The sequence below is a fragment of the Vespa mandarinia genome, chromosome 1 (assembly GCF_050613455.1).
Source record: "Vespa mandarinia isolate Hongniang chromosome 1, ASM5061345v1, whole genome shotgun sequence".
NCBI classification, from domain to species: Eukaryota; Metazoa; Arthropoda; class Insecta; order Hymenoptera; family Vespidae; genus Vespa; species Vespa mandarinia.
The window spans coordinates 12,903,082-12,919,487 of NC_140810.1; the positions used below are offsets into that span (position 1 = coordinate 12,903,082).

The following is a 16,406-nucleotide window of genomic DNA, read 5'->3' on the forward strand; positions in this document are numbered from 1 at the left end:
CAATAGTTTTGTTTATTACAAATCAGATAAATTCTGTGACAAAGATCTTTTTAAAGTCCGGTGCTGAGCCACCGATATCGTGCCTACAGATGTCACCATTATCCAAATAACTAACATCCGTATTCTTCAGGATACTCTTCAGGCTTTCCATCGACAAGTTTGGAAACTTCCTCTCGACGGTGGTTAATTTATCAAGATCGTTCATAGAAAAACCTGGTCCAATTCTCTTCTTCAAATGATACGATTGTATACTTGGTTTGTTGTTGATCGTTTTGTCGGCTCTTTTATCGTCCCGATCGATGGTATCGTTCTCTATGATCCTCGGCGTGAAAGATCGCATGTTGACCTTTACCTCGCTGCTTCGCTTCGAGGGCAATAGCTCCACCTGCAATACAGGACGTTCTCACGATTACCTGATTACGTAAGACATACAAAATGAAAGGTAGCCAAGCGAAGGCGATTCTAAACGATCTTCGCGGGATTCTAATTTCTTATACGGGCAGAAGATTTTTTCCGTTGCTCAGGATCCCAAATATTGTCGTTATTTCGATCAACAAGGATAATCTATAAACGTTAGTTTCAACATCTATATATATATATATATATATGTGTGTGTGTGTGTGTGTGTGTGTGTGTGTGTGTGTGTGTGTGTTAAGAAAGATAAAATTATGATAACAGTCAAAGATAATGGACCTGGAAATGAATGCCGAGATCGTTAAAAGAATTACCTTGGTTCCCTTACGTTGAAAGTACTCAAAGTCATCATTAGCAACCGTTGTAACGGAGCAACAACTCCTACTCCTGCTCCTGCAGGAGCTCATAGTGTCGAAGTCTCCATTTTCTAAATCGCAGCTTTCGTCATCGGACGTCTCGTAACCATCTCCAAGTACTTGACTATTTTGTCGTTGATGAATACTTTGTTGTTCCCTTCTGTGTTCATCCTTCTTTAAATCGTAAGTCCTTGTATCGAGAACCGGTCGATGATATCTGAGAAAAATGATCGGACGTCTGATATTTTTTTTGTATTCTTTTTTTTCCTTTATTTTTTCTTTTTTTTTTTTTTCTTTTTTCTCTTATTTATTTCTATTAATCCGGTTTGATGTTATTAGCGTAACAAGGAAAGATGAAAAGTAAGTGGAACATAAACGTCAGGTGAAAGCAGATTCCATTAACTTTTGATAATCGAGAAATTGAACAACTATTCTACTTGCTACTACCGTACAAACGTAAAGGAGAAATAAACTGAGGATAGTCACGATTCGAATTACTTACTTTGCTTTCACTCGTCTATATATATATATATATATATATATATATATATATATATATATATATGTATATATATATATATATATACATATACATCTATATATATATATATACATATACATCTATATATATATATATATATATATATATATATATATATATATATATATATATTCTTAAACTTCCATAATCGGTGAGGCCGCTTTTTCTACAAGACTACGAATATTAGATACGATTACGTATACTGTAGCGTTCAATCTAACAGGCGAAAATCAGATCGGCTTTGTTCGACATTTCGAGCGTTTCTTTGTATACATCGAAAGACGGCAATATCGGATTGAATTAAATGATATAAGTCATCGAAAATGGCACCGTGTCGAAGGTGAAAGCGTTCAAACGAACCTTTCCAATATATTATATTAATGGAATTTAAAGAAATTCGAGTAACGATATTTAAGACTGGTGATCATGAAAGCGATCTAATTTCAAGTCATATATTTTTCGTTTTGATCTACATATGTATTTTTTGATATTTCATTTTAAATAATATAAAAATTCTTTTTTTTTTTTTAATTACAAACAGAAAAACAAAAATATACTTATTCTTGAAAAAAAATAATTCCTTTACGTTATCAATTAAAAAATGTTAATAATGTCGTATGATTGAAAAAATATGTCTCTTAATAATTCAAATGACTTTTAAATGACTTTCGTAATCATCAACTCATTTGTATGAATTAAAACGAACAACTACCTCGCATGATCGAAACTTTGATTTCTTCTTAGAGCATTCCTCGCCTGTTGTTGTTGTTCTCTCATACCGTTATCTAAAGCGATTACTAAACTGTCCAATCCTAAAACACTTCGTGCGTGTTTTCGTTGTGGTTCCTCGCATATTTCGTCCAAACTTTTCGCAAATTTTCGTTTCGAATTTGTATCCTCGATTTGTACCAAATTTTCCATGTTCTGACCGAAAACATCGGTACTTCCGATCTTTCTACGATTTCCAGCTAATTCGGTAAAGTTTTCGTTGATCCTACATGAACGATCGGCTCGATCGTCGATCGGATTTTTTTTCGGTGATTCGTTATGTCTTACTTCTTGACGAGGTTCGAAGGTCGAACTCGTGAACGATGATAATTCCGCAGGTAACGAGGCGTAGTTACTGTCCTCGTTGACAGATTGAGATCTTGGATAATGTTGTATACCCATAGTTATCGTCCCTGTTTTGCCTGAAAAAAATAAAACGAGAGAAAGACGAGGATTTAGAAAATACGTCTGCCCTACTTATTTTCTCCCTTTTTTAAAAATAATCTTAACGTATAATCCCTCACACGTCACTTGGCATGTGAAAAACGTGAAAGCATTTTTTATCGACTTGGAATCGAAATGGATCCACTTTTCTACGCCAATGTGACCTATAATCCGCGATATGTTTAGTACTACTTGAAACCGATGGAGAAAAAAGAAAAAATAAAGAAAAAAAATCTCCGCGTTTTACACGGGAAAACTTTCTAATGTTACCAACGACGTGTTCGGCTTTTCACGTTTCGATAAGTCACGCGAAATATTAATAGCGAGTGAACTTTTCTTTTTAACCGTGTTTAAACGAGACCTCATATATCGCTTGTTATTGCGCATGCATACGAGGAATGACTTTCAAGGCTGGAATATGAAATGTCCGTAATCTTTTGATAGTTAATTTTCATATTAATGTATGTAAATATATATGTATATATTTATGTATTTTCATTGTGTTCGAATCTTTCGAATCATCTTTAATATTTATTAATGATTATAATATGAAATGATATTAAAAATAATTTTACATCGACATTAATCAAATATTTTGCTTTGTTTACAAATATATAAAAAATATTTTTCAAATAGAATATATAAGAATAGTTCGGATAAAATTACTTATATTAAATTTGATTTCGATTTTTAATAATAATAAAAAAAAAAAAAAAAAAAAAACAAGAAAAAGAAAAGCAAAAACATTCAAACATTTCGATTTATTCGATTATTATCTATGAATATAAGCTCACCTCTATTTTGATGATTGTGCAATCTCCCATAAAGACTTCCGTTGGTCAAAGGAAATTTCAAGCCATGATTTAGGTTCAATTGTAATTTATATTCTGCGTCTTGTTCGAAATGTCGAAACTTGCCGTCGACGCCGCCTAAAAAGAGAATAAAATTTTTGATAAATAATTTTTGGATTCTTTCCTTTCGTTTTTTTCCATGTTTTTTTCTTATTTTTTTCTTTCTTTTTTTTTTCTTTCAAGGATCATTCGGCAGAGAGAGAGAGAGAAAGAGAGAGAGAGAGAGAGAGAGAGAGAGAGATCGAAAGAAGGGAGGAGAAGTCGAAGGAATAGCGTTTTCACATGTACAACATGGATTACGGCGAGGATAAAAGTTACGCGCCTTTCCCACGCGAGCTCAAGCTTAACATGTTTTTAAAGAAAAGGATGGAAACCGTCTGTTGTCGTTGGAACGCGTTACGAAACTTATATAGCGAAAGAAACGATAATCTTATATTTTCTCTCTATGTAATAAAATCAATATAAATTTTCTCATATAAAATTATAGATGTATATAAAATTTCATTAGAATATATCAATCTATCGTTTCCTTAAAAATTAACAATAAATCTTCAAAAATGTATGGCCATTTAACATTAAACTTCTTATAACGTAATTTTTAAGTCGCGTATTTATCTGTATTTTTAAAATTTTATTTTACTCTTTAATCAGAAAAATTATTACGATTCGTTTATATCTTGAAAATGTATATTAATTATAGATTATACTTTGTATGCTATAATTATGCTATAATATATTTAGTAATTATATTATACTATATTATACTATATTCGTATAGTGTATTATAGTATAAGTTATACTATAATACATTATCTCCTAGCTCATCTCTCTCTCTCTCTCTCTCTCTCTCTCTCTCTCTCTCTCTCTCTCTCTTTATATATATAATATATATATTATATTACATATACATAAAAAGGAAATGAGTTAGCGAGAGTTACAAATTTATTAGGTAATTAATTTGAAATTGCTGCGATATATATTTGTATAATAAATGAAGATATAGTTAATTTTTTATTGTCACAAAAAAGGACATACCGTGTGAGAGTCTCCTCGCATGATCTTGCTTCGTATAAACTTTGGCGACATAACGACAAAACATTTTATCAAAGATTGCCAAAAAAACGGGTAAAAGAGTATCCTTAACGAGCGGTAACCACATCGCTAAATTTTGAACGGTACAAAAATTCCTTAGAAGACTCGGTTTGATGGAAACAATCTGAAACGTAATAAACAATCTGCATGTAATATACTTAACAGTTATGAAAATATCAAATTATCAGGAAGAGGAAAACGTTTATTCGTTTCGATTATTCATACCGATTAGTGTACGTAAGCAATCTTGAAATTAAAAAGATTAAAGATTCTTTTTCCTTTAATAAATTCACTTTAATGAGATCTTATCTAAAAAGAAAAAAAAAGGAAAAGAAAGAAGAAAAAAAAATAAGAACGATCCTCAGAAGTTGATAGAAGTCTGCTCGACTTTCACCGAGCGGAATTCGTAAGCATCGAAACGATCGCCTTGGCTAATTACAAGTACTGTTAATTATGTTAATCTGTGTGTATGTATGTAAGGTAAATACATCGATGTGTATTTTTTTTACACCCTATACACCAATATACAATGAGCTTCATTCGTTTTTCATCACTGGTCTAATAATTTTCTTTCATGAAAATCGTATAAATATGTATGTCTAAGTAAATACGTATACGAACGTAAACTTTCGATTTTAGTCGCTCGATTTTGATTGTAATGGTGTAAGAGAGGGGAGAGAGGTCGTTGGGGGAAGGAATTCACGGTGAAAACACATTGGTCGCGCTTTCAAAAGTACACGCTCGCGGGTAACACGCAATTTTGCGCATCTTAACACACGTCGATGAGTGACTACGGTGAAAATTCAACTTCGACGATCTCTCCGATCTCTTCTTACAAAATCTTTGTTCTTAATCCTCTTGCTTTTGGATATTTTCTCATTTCTTAGTTGAATTCCTTCGATCTGTTAAACGAGATTGAATAAAAAAAAAACGATCTTTCTAGCAATCCAATACACGTAATGCGTTCTTCTCTTTCCGTTCTTTTTTTTTTCTTTTTTAACTCTTTTAATGGATTTATATCGATCTATACTCAATTATAACGAATTAAAATCTGTTTAAAAATTGGCCCAAGTTAAATAGAAATTCTAAAACTATTAATTCTCAATAATCTGAAAAATTTGTTTTGATAGTTATCTGCAAAGTAAATAAAAAACAAGCTTATAATAGAATTATGGCTTAGTAATTTTCATAAAGGCCGGTATTTATAGGATCAGTATTTTTAATCGATATTTTATATAAATGGCCAGTATTTATATTACAATATTAGTATACGTAATATAAGTGATATATACTAAATATAATATATAATATAAAATATAATAAATATAATAACTTGTTAGTATTTTAAGTACATGGTTAGTATTTATGATAAACTCAGACACAATCCTTAAACTTAATTATTTATATTGATCACTTATATTATGTACCGATATTTTATTATAAATACTGACCAAAATATTCATATATACAGATATATATTTATTTTATAAAGTACTTATCATTAATTAATAAAAATATTGAACAAATAAATATTGTGTAAGTTTTTAAATAATTTTATAATGTAAGAATCATTCTATGGGTTGACAAATTTTTGCAAAATAAATATCACGAAATTATTGGATCCGTATTACGTTTAATTAATTTTTTGTCTTTTTAAGAACTAATAAATTTCTGAATAATTGAATTAACAGTATTTCTTTCGCTTTTGCTCGTCTCGTTTTCTATCGATAGCTTTTTTTTCTTTGTAAAAATTATATTATTATATATCATCATTTTTACACATGCTATATCGAATTGTTGCAAAATTTGGTCGATTGGTAACTTGAACGAAACGGAAAGGTTCGCGCAGCATTATGATCACGTCGAAGGAAATTTCTCTGTATCGGGCATTTAGAAGGTTGTTTCGCGCAGCGGTGTCGGGCCGATGGTTACGTGAGTAATAGTTGGTCTGGTCCGTGCTATGAAATCGAAACTACGGCCTTAATTAGGGAATGGTACGACCGAAACACACGTATGTGCAATTCCTAACGCACATAGGCGTAACGCTTACACTACGAAGAATAAGTATTTTTAATTTTTTATTATATTCATTTGAGTATCTATCTCGAGTAGACGTATATATATATATATAGACGTATATATATATATATAATTTATTTAAGAATAAATATATATATTAAGAATAAATATATATATATATGTATATAATTTATTTAAGAATAAATATATATTAAGAATAAATATATACATATATAGATATGTATATAATTTATTTAAGAATAAATTTCATTTTATGAAAAAGATGAACCATTTATTTTTCGCGATAAATTAAATAAGAAAAAGAGATAAAAAAAAAATTATCAAACGATCACTTGAGATATGGTACACGGAAAAACGAAACAATGTCGGTCTCTGTTACGACAATCTAATTGCCGCGAGAATTGATTTTCTACAAGATGTAAACAAAGTATGCGTCATGCGTGTAACACTGCCTAGTATAAATATTAATGAGAAAGGTCAATAACAACAAGTGGGAGAGACGTTAAGATGTTAAGAAAGTGAATAGAAGATAAAAAAAGAGTTTCTCTCGTACACCGACGATTTTGGTGACGAGCTGACGTTACACGAATCTTAATCGAGATCGACATTAAGGTCGTCGTCCGTATTAAGTTCGCACTTTCGAATTTCGTCGACAAATTGTAACGAGCACGCGCACGAACGAGCGAGATCCCTCTTTCGGAGGTGGAAGAAGAGGGCGGACTTTCTCGTTTCCAAATGGGCTTCCTGTACGCGATAAAAAAAAAAAAGAATAAAAAAATAAATAAGAGAAGAAAAAAAAGTGCATTTCCGGATATCATCGAGGCTCGACCGGACTCACTTCCGGCTTGAGTTCAGTCGCATGAATATCCTACATTCGTCATTCGTTAACGACGATACACATAGTCAGGTATAAATTGACTATCCGATTGTAACTATGAATTTTTCGTACTTTTGTTATAGCTCAGCTAAATATATCATTATTAATATTCATTGATAAGTCGTATTCAATGGTATTCACTCTTTGAAACTAATTGTACGATTGTGTTTCGTAGAATTATGTTAATTTTGTTGAAACAGTTAATACGATAATGAATGTATCATACGTTGTATCCTTTATTCATTTTAGAAAAAGAAGAATAAAAAAGAGAAAAGAAGAAAAAGAAATCAATTAGTTTTAAAAATAAAATGTTTATTAAGTTATTTCTTAGACAACAAGATATAAGATGTATTTGTATAAGTTTGCAATCGAGATTGCTATATAGACGGGTAAAATATTCGAGGAGAATGAAAACTACTTTGTTCTGTTGGATGCGCCGTTCCGGTAATTCGAAAAAGTAGAGTGAAGAGTAGACTGACTAATGTAAATTATACAACGCGGTTACGCACGACGTGCTGCGTGTAATTTTATAGGCGATCTCGAAACATCCTCTTCGATTGGTAGAAACATTGACGTTTTCACGAGTAAAAAAGTGAATCGTGAAAGGAAGAAGAAATAAAATAAAATAAAATAAATAAATAAAAAATAAAAAAATAAATAAAAATAAAATAAAATGTATCTTTCATGAAAAAAGAAATAAAAAAACAAATATATCGATATTTATTATAAAGAACCTTTTCAAATACGAAACGTTTAGCAAGTCTCATGCTTTCTCTCTAATATGATAACACGTTGGTAACAATTACGTCGCACTCGGCTCGTTAAAATAGATTTGAAAATATAATAATTAATTCAAAGAAGTTTACAAACAAAAAGTGTATTCATTTTGTATACTCTCCTTTCGAGTTAATGGAAAGTGGATAATAGATTTGATCGTGTGTACGAATTACGATAATTATGTAATGCTCATCATTCTTTTTTCTCTCACTCTTTTTCTTCTCTTTCTTCATCTCTTTCTTTTCTTTTTCCAACTATATCAAACTCCGTTAACGCAACCAGGACTAATAATAATCATCGACCTCTTACAGAAATTGAACTATCCGATTTCACTAATTGCAATCGTTTCGTAGAATCAAAGTAGTAACAGTCTTAAACGTGTAACGATGAATAAGCAAATTATAATCTTATTATTTTCGATATAAAAAATCATCAAATTTAATTAAATTCGATTCGACTCACCAGAACTGGTAGATGTTCGAAGATGTAACAAACAAAGAGGATGCTGTAAACAGTTGATCTTTCCCCACTTTCATCGATGTGAATTTTTTTCTTACGTAGACATGCTCTACTATTGGTTGAACCACTGGTACACGATCCACTCGAAGGATCCCATTGATGAGGATGACACTCAAACGCTCCCGATGAATTTTTCGAACTGGTCTCGGACAAATCCGAGACGGACTTTAACAATTCCGCTTTTGGCGCACGGCATAGACTTTTAAATATAGCGATCGTTAGACCGACTAGCGAGGCAAATAATAGCAAACATCTGAGAGAATTGACGAATATTCCATACTTCGTAGAAATTTCTTGCGGTAAAAATACGCAAATATCCGGCTCGAAGTTGAGAACACCTGTTATACCTACGCAAGCACTTATCATGCTTAAACTGACTAGGTGATACTTCAAATGATTTTTCGTCAAATTGAAGCCTTCATCCCTGCTCCCTATTGCTGCGAAAATGGCGATAGACGTTAAGGTCAATTCTTGAAGAATGCTCGATGAGTTCAAGATCCATACTAACGTTGAACATAATTCTGAAAATGTTTAAATATTATTGCTCTTATTGCTTCGTATTCCTCCTTTCGTCACCATTTCGCTGTCACGTTTATTTGCTATTATATAGGATATAATAAAAAATTAATATAAAAAAAAACTTGCCTCCGAAATGATTGGCTGGTCGAATTAAGGTAAGGACAGCGTAAAACAATAATCCCAGCTGATTTACAAGACTTTCTGCAAGAATTGCCACAGTGAGTACGTCTATCCTTCTCTTTGTCGAGGATGGCTGATTTTGATAGATCAGTAAGGACCAAGAGAGTAGGAGAATACATATCGGCGAACCCACACACGTTGCCAGCCATTCGCTCACCTCGCTTCGCATTTCTGAAATAAATGAAACAATAGATAAGAAGTGAAAGAAGAAAGTTGAAACGTAAATATAAATTTCGGTGATTTAGAAGCGTAAACAAGTATGCGAGATTTGATCAATAACTGTTTTCTTTTCAAAAATAAACCAACTGTGTGTGTGTGTGTGTGTGCTTATTAATTTCGTGATTTTACGATGTACAAAATTAATTATCATTAAATTACAAAATTTAACCGTTAATTTTTAATTAACGCAGATCGAAATTTCGATAGACAATTCGAGTTGATGAATGAAAATTGTAAAATGATCTTTTTTTTTTTTTTGTTATAAATTTTTATTACAGATAATCGTATATATTCGTTAATATAAGATAACATCTAAGTCTTTGACGAGTTTCGTTTGATACATTGTTAAATCTAAGGGATTCCTTTAGCGTTTCCAAAAAGAGAGAATAATTTCTATTGAGAATGATTCTTATCTCTTCTACTCAACGTCTTCATCTCGATGAAAGCTTTTATAATTATCGCGTGCATATATATATATATATATATATATATATATATATATATATATATATACAACACAACAGCAGACATACTTACGTATATATATAAGTATATAAGTATATGCGTTTTGTTATAACGCAGAAGGAAGAGAGTCAGATGAGATTAATAATATGATCGGAAGTCTCCTTGTTATAAGTGAAAACTCGCATTATAGTGGAAACAAGGAAGCACGGAATCTTTTCATTTCTCCGTGAAACGCGTTAAATCCCGACGGAAGAAGACGAAGGATAGAGAGGGGGCTGTTTGCCGATCTTTCACGCGAGATTGTCCTTTTCTTTTTTTTTCTGTTTGTTTTTTTTTTTTATATATATATCTCCTCTCTCCTACCTCTCTTTCTCTCTCTCTCTCTCTTGCTCATATCTTCTCGTAGTGCAACGGTGCTGTAACTTTCTATTCCGTACAGAGTTGCGGTTTAATTTATTGCCAAAGCCGACTCGAACTATTTTTCAACGAATTCCGATTGAGAGGAACGACGTATTAGCGATAAAAAGATAAAAATAGTTAAAAAAAATTTCTTAAATCGCGATACGACGATACGTAATACTTTTTTTTTTTTTTTAGATAGATTTTCTATATTAATATAAAGAAATAAAAAAAAAAAGAAATACGTTTTTCAATCGAAACGATCAGTATTCGAAAGTCTTATTATCATTGTTTTGTGTTATTGCTATTATTATTATTGTCATTATTTTTAGTAGTGGTAATAGTAGTAGTAGCAATAACAATAATAGTAATAGTAGTGGTACTTCGATAGTATGATTATTGTAATAAGTTTCTGATGTATATCGAAGTTCTTCGATGTGACCAATAATCGTGATACAAATGTTGCGCAACGCGTTTATCCAGCTTGTTCATGCTCATAAAACATTCCAGTTTCCAATATCTCTTTCTCTCTTTCGATATCTACCATCCGTGGCAAGAAAATTCAACTGTGTTACACGCAACACGCTTTTCAATTTCGCGGCACAAATCTAAACCCAAGTGAAATCGTTCGTAACTTGTGTTATGCGAAATCTATCTGAATGTTGCATTTTGAAGATACGGAAAAAGGCATTAATTTTCTATCGTAAGATAACATCGTCGATCGAGAATATTAATATTAAGGATCGCATGAATCTTATTAAAAATATCTCATTGAAAATACATTAAGGAATATCGACGAATAAACGTTAAGGGATTTAATGTTTGTAAAAAGAAATAAGAATCGAAGATGGAACGTGATTCTCACTTGACGTCTTGAATACCACTGATTCGTTATATTTATGTTTACTGCCTATAATCTTCTTGAAGTATTTACGATTTTATGAATTATAAATATATATATATATATATATATATATATATATATATATATATATATATATATATATGTATGTGTGTATTGACGATATCTATTTACGTTGATGGAAACGTACGATCGTAAGAATGTAAATGTCACACGGGTAATTACTTTGTATATAACATATCTTGAGTAGTATTATTTTTCAATAATTGTTAAGTATATAATTTTGAATATATATAGAAAAAGAAAAGTAAAAAAACGTATTGTATCTTATTCATATACATATAATAATAATAATAATAATAAACTACACAATGAATTTTGTAAAATTCTAATAATATATTTTTACGATCATAACAATTTCAAGGAAATTTACCAACGAAATATATAGAACGAAGCTTTGCAATTTAAATTTCTTTCGTCTTCAAAATGATATTTAAACGTTGGGTTTAGATCAATGTATTAGAAAATCCGGTCGAAGTCATCGTATCATCTTCTTTTTCCTTCTAACGTTCGTGCCTCTCTCCTTATAGGTCAGTCGAACATAAAAAGAGTTTTGTGTAGGTGTGGGTTCGTAAAAGGCTCATCGGTATGCGACTCGGTCCATCGTTATGGGAGGCGTGCCGTTCGATTAGGTTGGAATGTCGATAGGTGCCGTAGACTACCAAGGTCGGAAGGAAGAAACAGAGAAACAGAGAAACAGAGAGAGAGAAAGAGAGAGAGAGAGAAAGAGAGAGAGAGAGAGAGAGAGAGAGAGAGAGAGAGAAAAGAAATATGTTTAAACGAGTAGAATTTCTTCGAGAAAAAGTATCAAATGGAAGATTTCTAACACAATGTCGTTCTTCGAGAATAAAATAAAAAGAAGGAACTAACCGAACGTTATTTAAAAAATAAAAATTGTTCACTAGATTGATAGATATTTCTTTGACATAAAACAATAACTTCTATAAAAAAATAATATAATTAATATCGTATAACAAAAATTATATGAAAAAGAAAATATATAAGTGATAAATATGTATGTAAATAAGGTATATGTATATAGTAAATAGGTCAGAAAAATTTTATGAATTCTGTGAATTGAAAAAGGAAATTAGAGAGCGTTGAATCATTTAAATAATTGTTTTGTACTCAATCGATGAATATTTCCTTGACATAATAACATCTTTTACGATAAAAAAAAATTTTGTATAATAAAAATTTTATGAAAAAAAAAGAAACTATATAAACGATAAGTAATATGTAAATAGGTGAGAAGAATTTTATGAATATCGAAAGTCAAGACAGATAATTCTAAAACGTTAAATCATTTAAATAATTGTACTGTATCCAATTGATGGATGATCTTTCTTTGATATAATAATATCTTTTATGAAAAAATCAATTAATTTTGTAAAATAAAAATTATATGAAAAAGAAAATATATAAGTGATATATATGTATGTACGTAGGTGGGAAAAATTTTATGAATTTCGAAAATTGAAAAAGAAAATTAAAGTGCGTTGAATCATTTAAATAATTATTTCAACGAATGTTTTCTTAACATATTAAGATCTTTTACGAAAAAGACCATTTTATGAAATAAAAATGTTATGAAAGAGAGAATATGTATGTAATGTACGTACGTAAGTGAAAAGGATTTTATAAATTTTAAAAGTCAAAAAGAATACTGAAACTCGTTAAAACATTTAAACAATTGTTTTCTACTCGATCGATAAATGTTTCCTCGACGCTATAATTAATTTTGTAAAGTTTCTAGTTTACGAAATAAAAAATTATATATACAAGGGATATGTATGTATATACTTGAATGAAAAGAATTTAATAAATTTCGAAAATCGAAAATGAAAATTGGTGTGCGTTGAAACATTTAAATAATTATTTTATACTTGATCGAAGGATCTTTTCTCGAAATAATGATATCTCTTATGAGAAAAATAACATAATTTTATGAAATATAAATTTTATGTCAAATTTTGGCAAAAATAGGATAAATATATTCTAAATTTCCCTTTTTTTATGATATGTATGTATATATTATAAGTTTAATGTAATGAGACATATATTATCAATTTTTACGTTTCAAAATCTAACGCTTGATCTTACGCGTTGCACTATAAAATATTTAATATTATAAATGCTTCTATCTAAATCTAATAATTCTGACTTATACTCTACAACATTTTATTCATCAATTAGAGATATATAAGTAATATGTACATATGTATGTACGTATTTAAAAATTACGAATAGATATTTCAAAATCAAGAAACTTTCTATCGAATAAACAAATTGCTTAATATTATTATTACTAGACATGCAAAAAGAGAAAGGAGATTAAACGTCCAAACGATACAATATATATTATATACTCTCAATAATAATTATTCTAAAGAAAGTTATGTTATACTTTCAAACCGCGCAAAGTTAGATATATATTTTAAATTCAGGAAACTCTCTATGATCAATTTAATTTCATTAAACGATCGCGAATTCATTGATTAAAATGATGAAATAAAACGTCGAGGTATTTAATACGATCATTTTTATTTATGATCTATTTTAGTATCTTTAAATGATCTCATTTGCTATCTTAAACACGTACATACATACATACATACATACATACATACATACATACATACATACATACATACAAGATCGTCATCGAAACGGCAATGTCCGCAATTGTATTACGACGAGGGACGAAAATTACGTTTATGATTATGACCTCTGGCAAATTAGCGCGAGCTTAGAAGTAACTTCGCGATGCATCGCGAGGAGGCACGTAGAACGGCGTGAAAGCGATCTCCCGTGTCATAACCATTGTCCCAGTAAAACTGGATGCTCTAACTCGGTCATGTGAAACTCCGGCTTGGACTTCTCTCTATCTCTATCTCTATCTCTATCTCTATCTCTATTTCTCTCTTTCTTTCTCTTCTCTATCTCTCTATCTCTCTATCTCTCTATCTTACTCTTTAGTTCGTCGATTTGATGCCTTTCTCTATTTCTCGTTTTGCAGATTCGTGGCGACTGCTCCTATCTTCTAAGATCTTAAAAACAAAAACAAAAAAAAAAAAGAAAATCTAACCGGTAAGTCTCGAATAACGGCCTCCACCTTGAAATTATATTACACTCGTTTCCTGATGAAATATGGCGATGTTGGATCTCTTATTATTATTGTATGTGTACCTATGCGTGTATCTTCATCTTTCTCTCTCTCCTTCTCTCTCTCTCTCTCTCTTTCTCTCTCTTTCTCTCTCTCTCTCTCTCTCTCTCTCGCTTTCTCATGTATCTCCCCGTTATATATATTATCACAGTGTACGAGTACACCCAAGGTAATTACTATAATAATCGATCGTGCAACGGACTTAACATAATAAATGCAGCCTTCTCGAGTAATCACTGATTTAAAAGGATTATCCGTTTTCACGAGAAAAGACGTGGTTGTCGTAAAATAGGAAGAAATCGCGTTGATGCGAAAATCACTTTTTTATGTTCCCACGAGAAATGTCCTCGTCCGTTGGACGTAGGTCGTTTAATTAATATGTTCAACCGATTAGATCTTCTATTTAATACTTAATCGTGTATGTATACGTCTATGTATATGTACGTGTATTTATACATATATATATATATATATATATATATATATATATATATATATGTAGATATATTACAACTAACAAAAAGCCCAGGAATAATTCGAAATACTAATAATACCAATAAGCTCAGGAATAATTCGAAAGTTAGTCTTTCAGAGATGTTCCCGTGTAAGTCGAATGCTACGAGCGAACTGCGATGAAATTTTCGGTTTTCCACGATTTCGCAGGAGCACTGCACCGAATTTAACGATCCGCATCATCCGTCGTGATAAAAGAAGACTTGGCACGAGTATCTCGTGCGATAGTAACCATCACGTTCTCTTAGAGGAACGGAAGAGAGAGAGAGAGATGCGGGGAGGATGTACGAACAAACAGGGGGGGATTACGATTCGCAAAAGTAGGTTAGAAATACGTGGCTCGAGAAAGTAACAGACACTCTCATGATACTCTCAAAGTATTTACATATGTATGTAGGTATCCACGTATCCATGTATCCATGTGTACGTAGAAAATTGGAAAGATTAGTTTCCGCATGCGAGTATACTCGAATCGATAATCGTATTAAACAACGTAAGTAAGTAAGTAGATACAGACTTCGCCGATCAACTAACTATTTCTCTCTATCGGCTGAGGATTCAGGACAAGCCGGTAAGGCTTCCTCCGCATTTTCTTTGCACCGCCACTTTTTGCGAGGCCCTGGACTCGAAGAATGCGTCGTGCCAAATTCCTAACACGGCAACGACCCGTCTCTCTCTTTCTTTCTCTCTCCTCCCCTTTCTCTCTATGTTGTCCCGCGGTCACTTTCGAGGCCAACCTGGAACGAGTTTTGCTCGCAAGACTTCCAAGAGTTTCCAAGTTGAGTGATATCTCGTTGAACAATAAGTCCAACATTATTGCAATGATACACTTTATAATTAACTCTGATTAAAAAATGATTATTTAAGAGTATAAAAGAATGAGAGAGAGAGAGAGAGAGAGAGAGAAAATGCAGATCGTCGATAATAAAAGAAAATGAAAATAATAATCTAATGAGGGAAGAGTTATTACGCATATAATAAGTTTGCACTCATCGAGTGTTGCTCGTCGATGTTGAGCGAATTAATAGGCTCTTGTTCGTAAATCAGAGACCAAGGTCGAGTGGAAGACGCGTCCTTGAGGTCCCACCTCCCTCGTCTCTCTCATGTTTTTCTCGAGTGTGAACGCAGGAAATGAAATTTTCTCGCCCTCGTCATGCCATTTAATAAGCCCTTCACGTTTAAATTATCGTTGAAATACTCACTTGCAACTCTGCTTTCAATGATTATCGTAGAACAAGAAAGACCGTGGAATGCAACCGCATCGCTTCTTCGTTGATAATATTACAAGTAATTCGTAAGAAATCTTCGAACGTCGTAATTTTCTTCGTTTCTTTTTTTTTTTTT

The 16,406-nt window shown here is 31.5% G+C and overlaps 1 protein-coding gene across 5 annotated transcripts; it reads right to left on the reverse strand.

Annotated features, from left to right (window-relative positions):
- Positions 1-22: 22 nt before the first annotated feature.
- Positions 23-16,406, reverse strand: LOC118447581 (uncharacterized). 5 transcript variants are annotated; one of them, XM_035879674.2, is made up of 8 exons: positions 16,265-16,406; positions 9,325-9,549; positions 8,623-9,200; positions 4,410-4,590; positions 3,318-3,452; positions 2,024-2,501; positions 729-987; positions 23-385 (listed from the first exon to the last, which is right to left on the reverse strand). In XM_035879674.2, exons 2-8 carry the CDS (start codon positions 9,545-9,547, stop codon positions 23-25), a joined length of 2,217 nt encoding a protein of 738 aa, XP_035735567.2. In that variant the 5' UTR covers positions 9,548-9,549; positions 16,265-16,406. The 5 variants fall into 5 exon arrangements, with proteins under 5 accessions (XP_035735567.2, XP_035735565.2, XP_035735568.2 ...); XM_035879672.2 differs by lacking the exon at positions 16,265-16,406 and adding an exon at positions 15,597-15,838; XM_035879675.2 differs by lacking the exon at positions 16,265-16,406 and adding an exon at positions 15,104-15,502.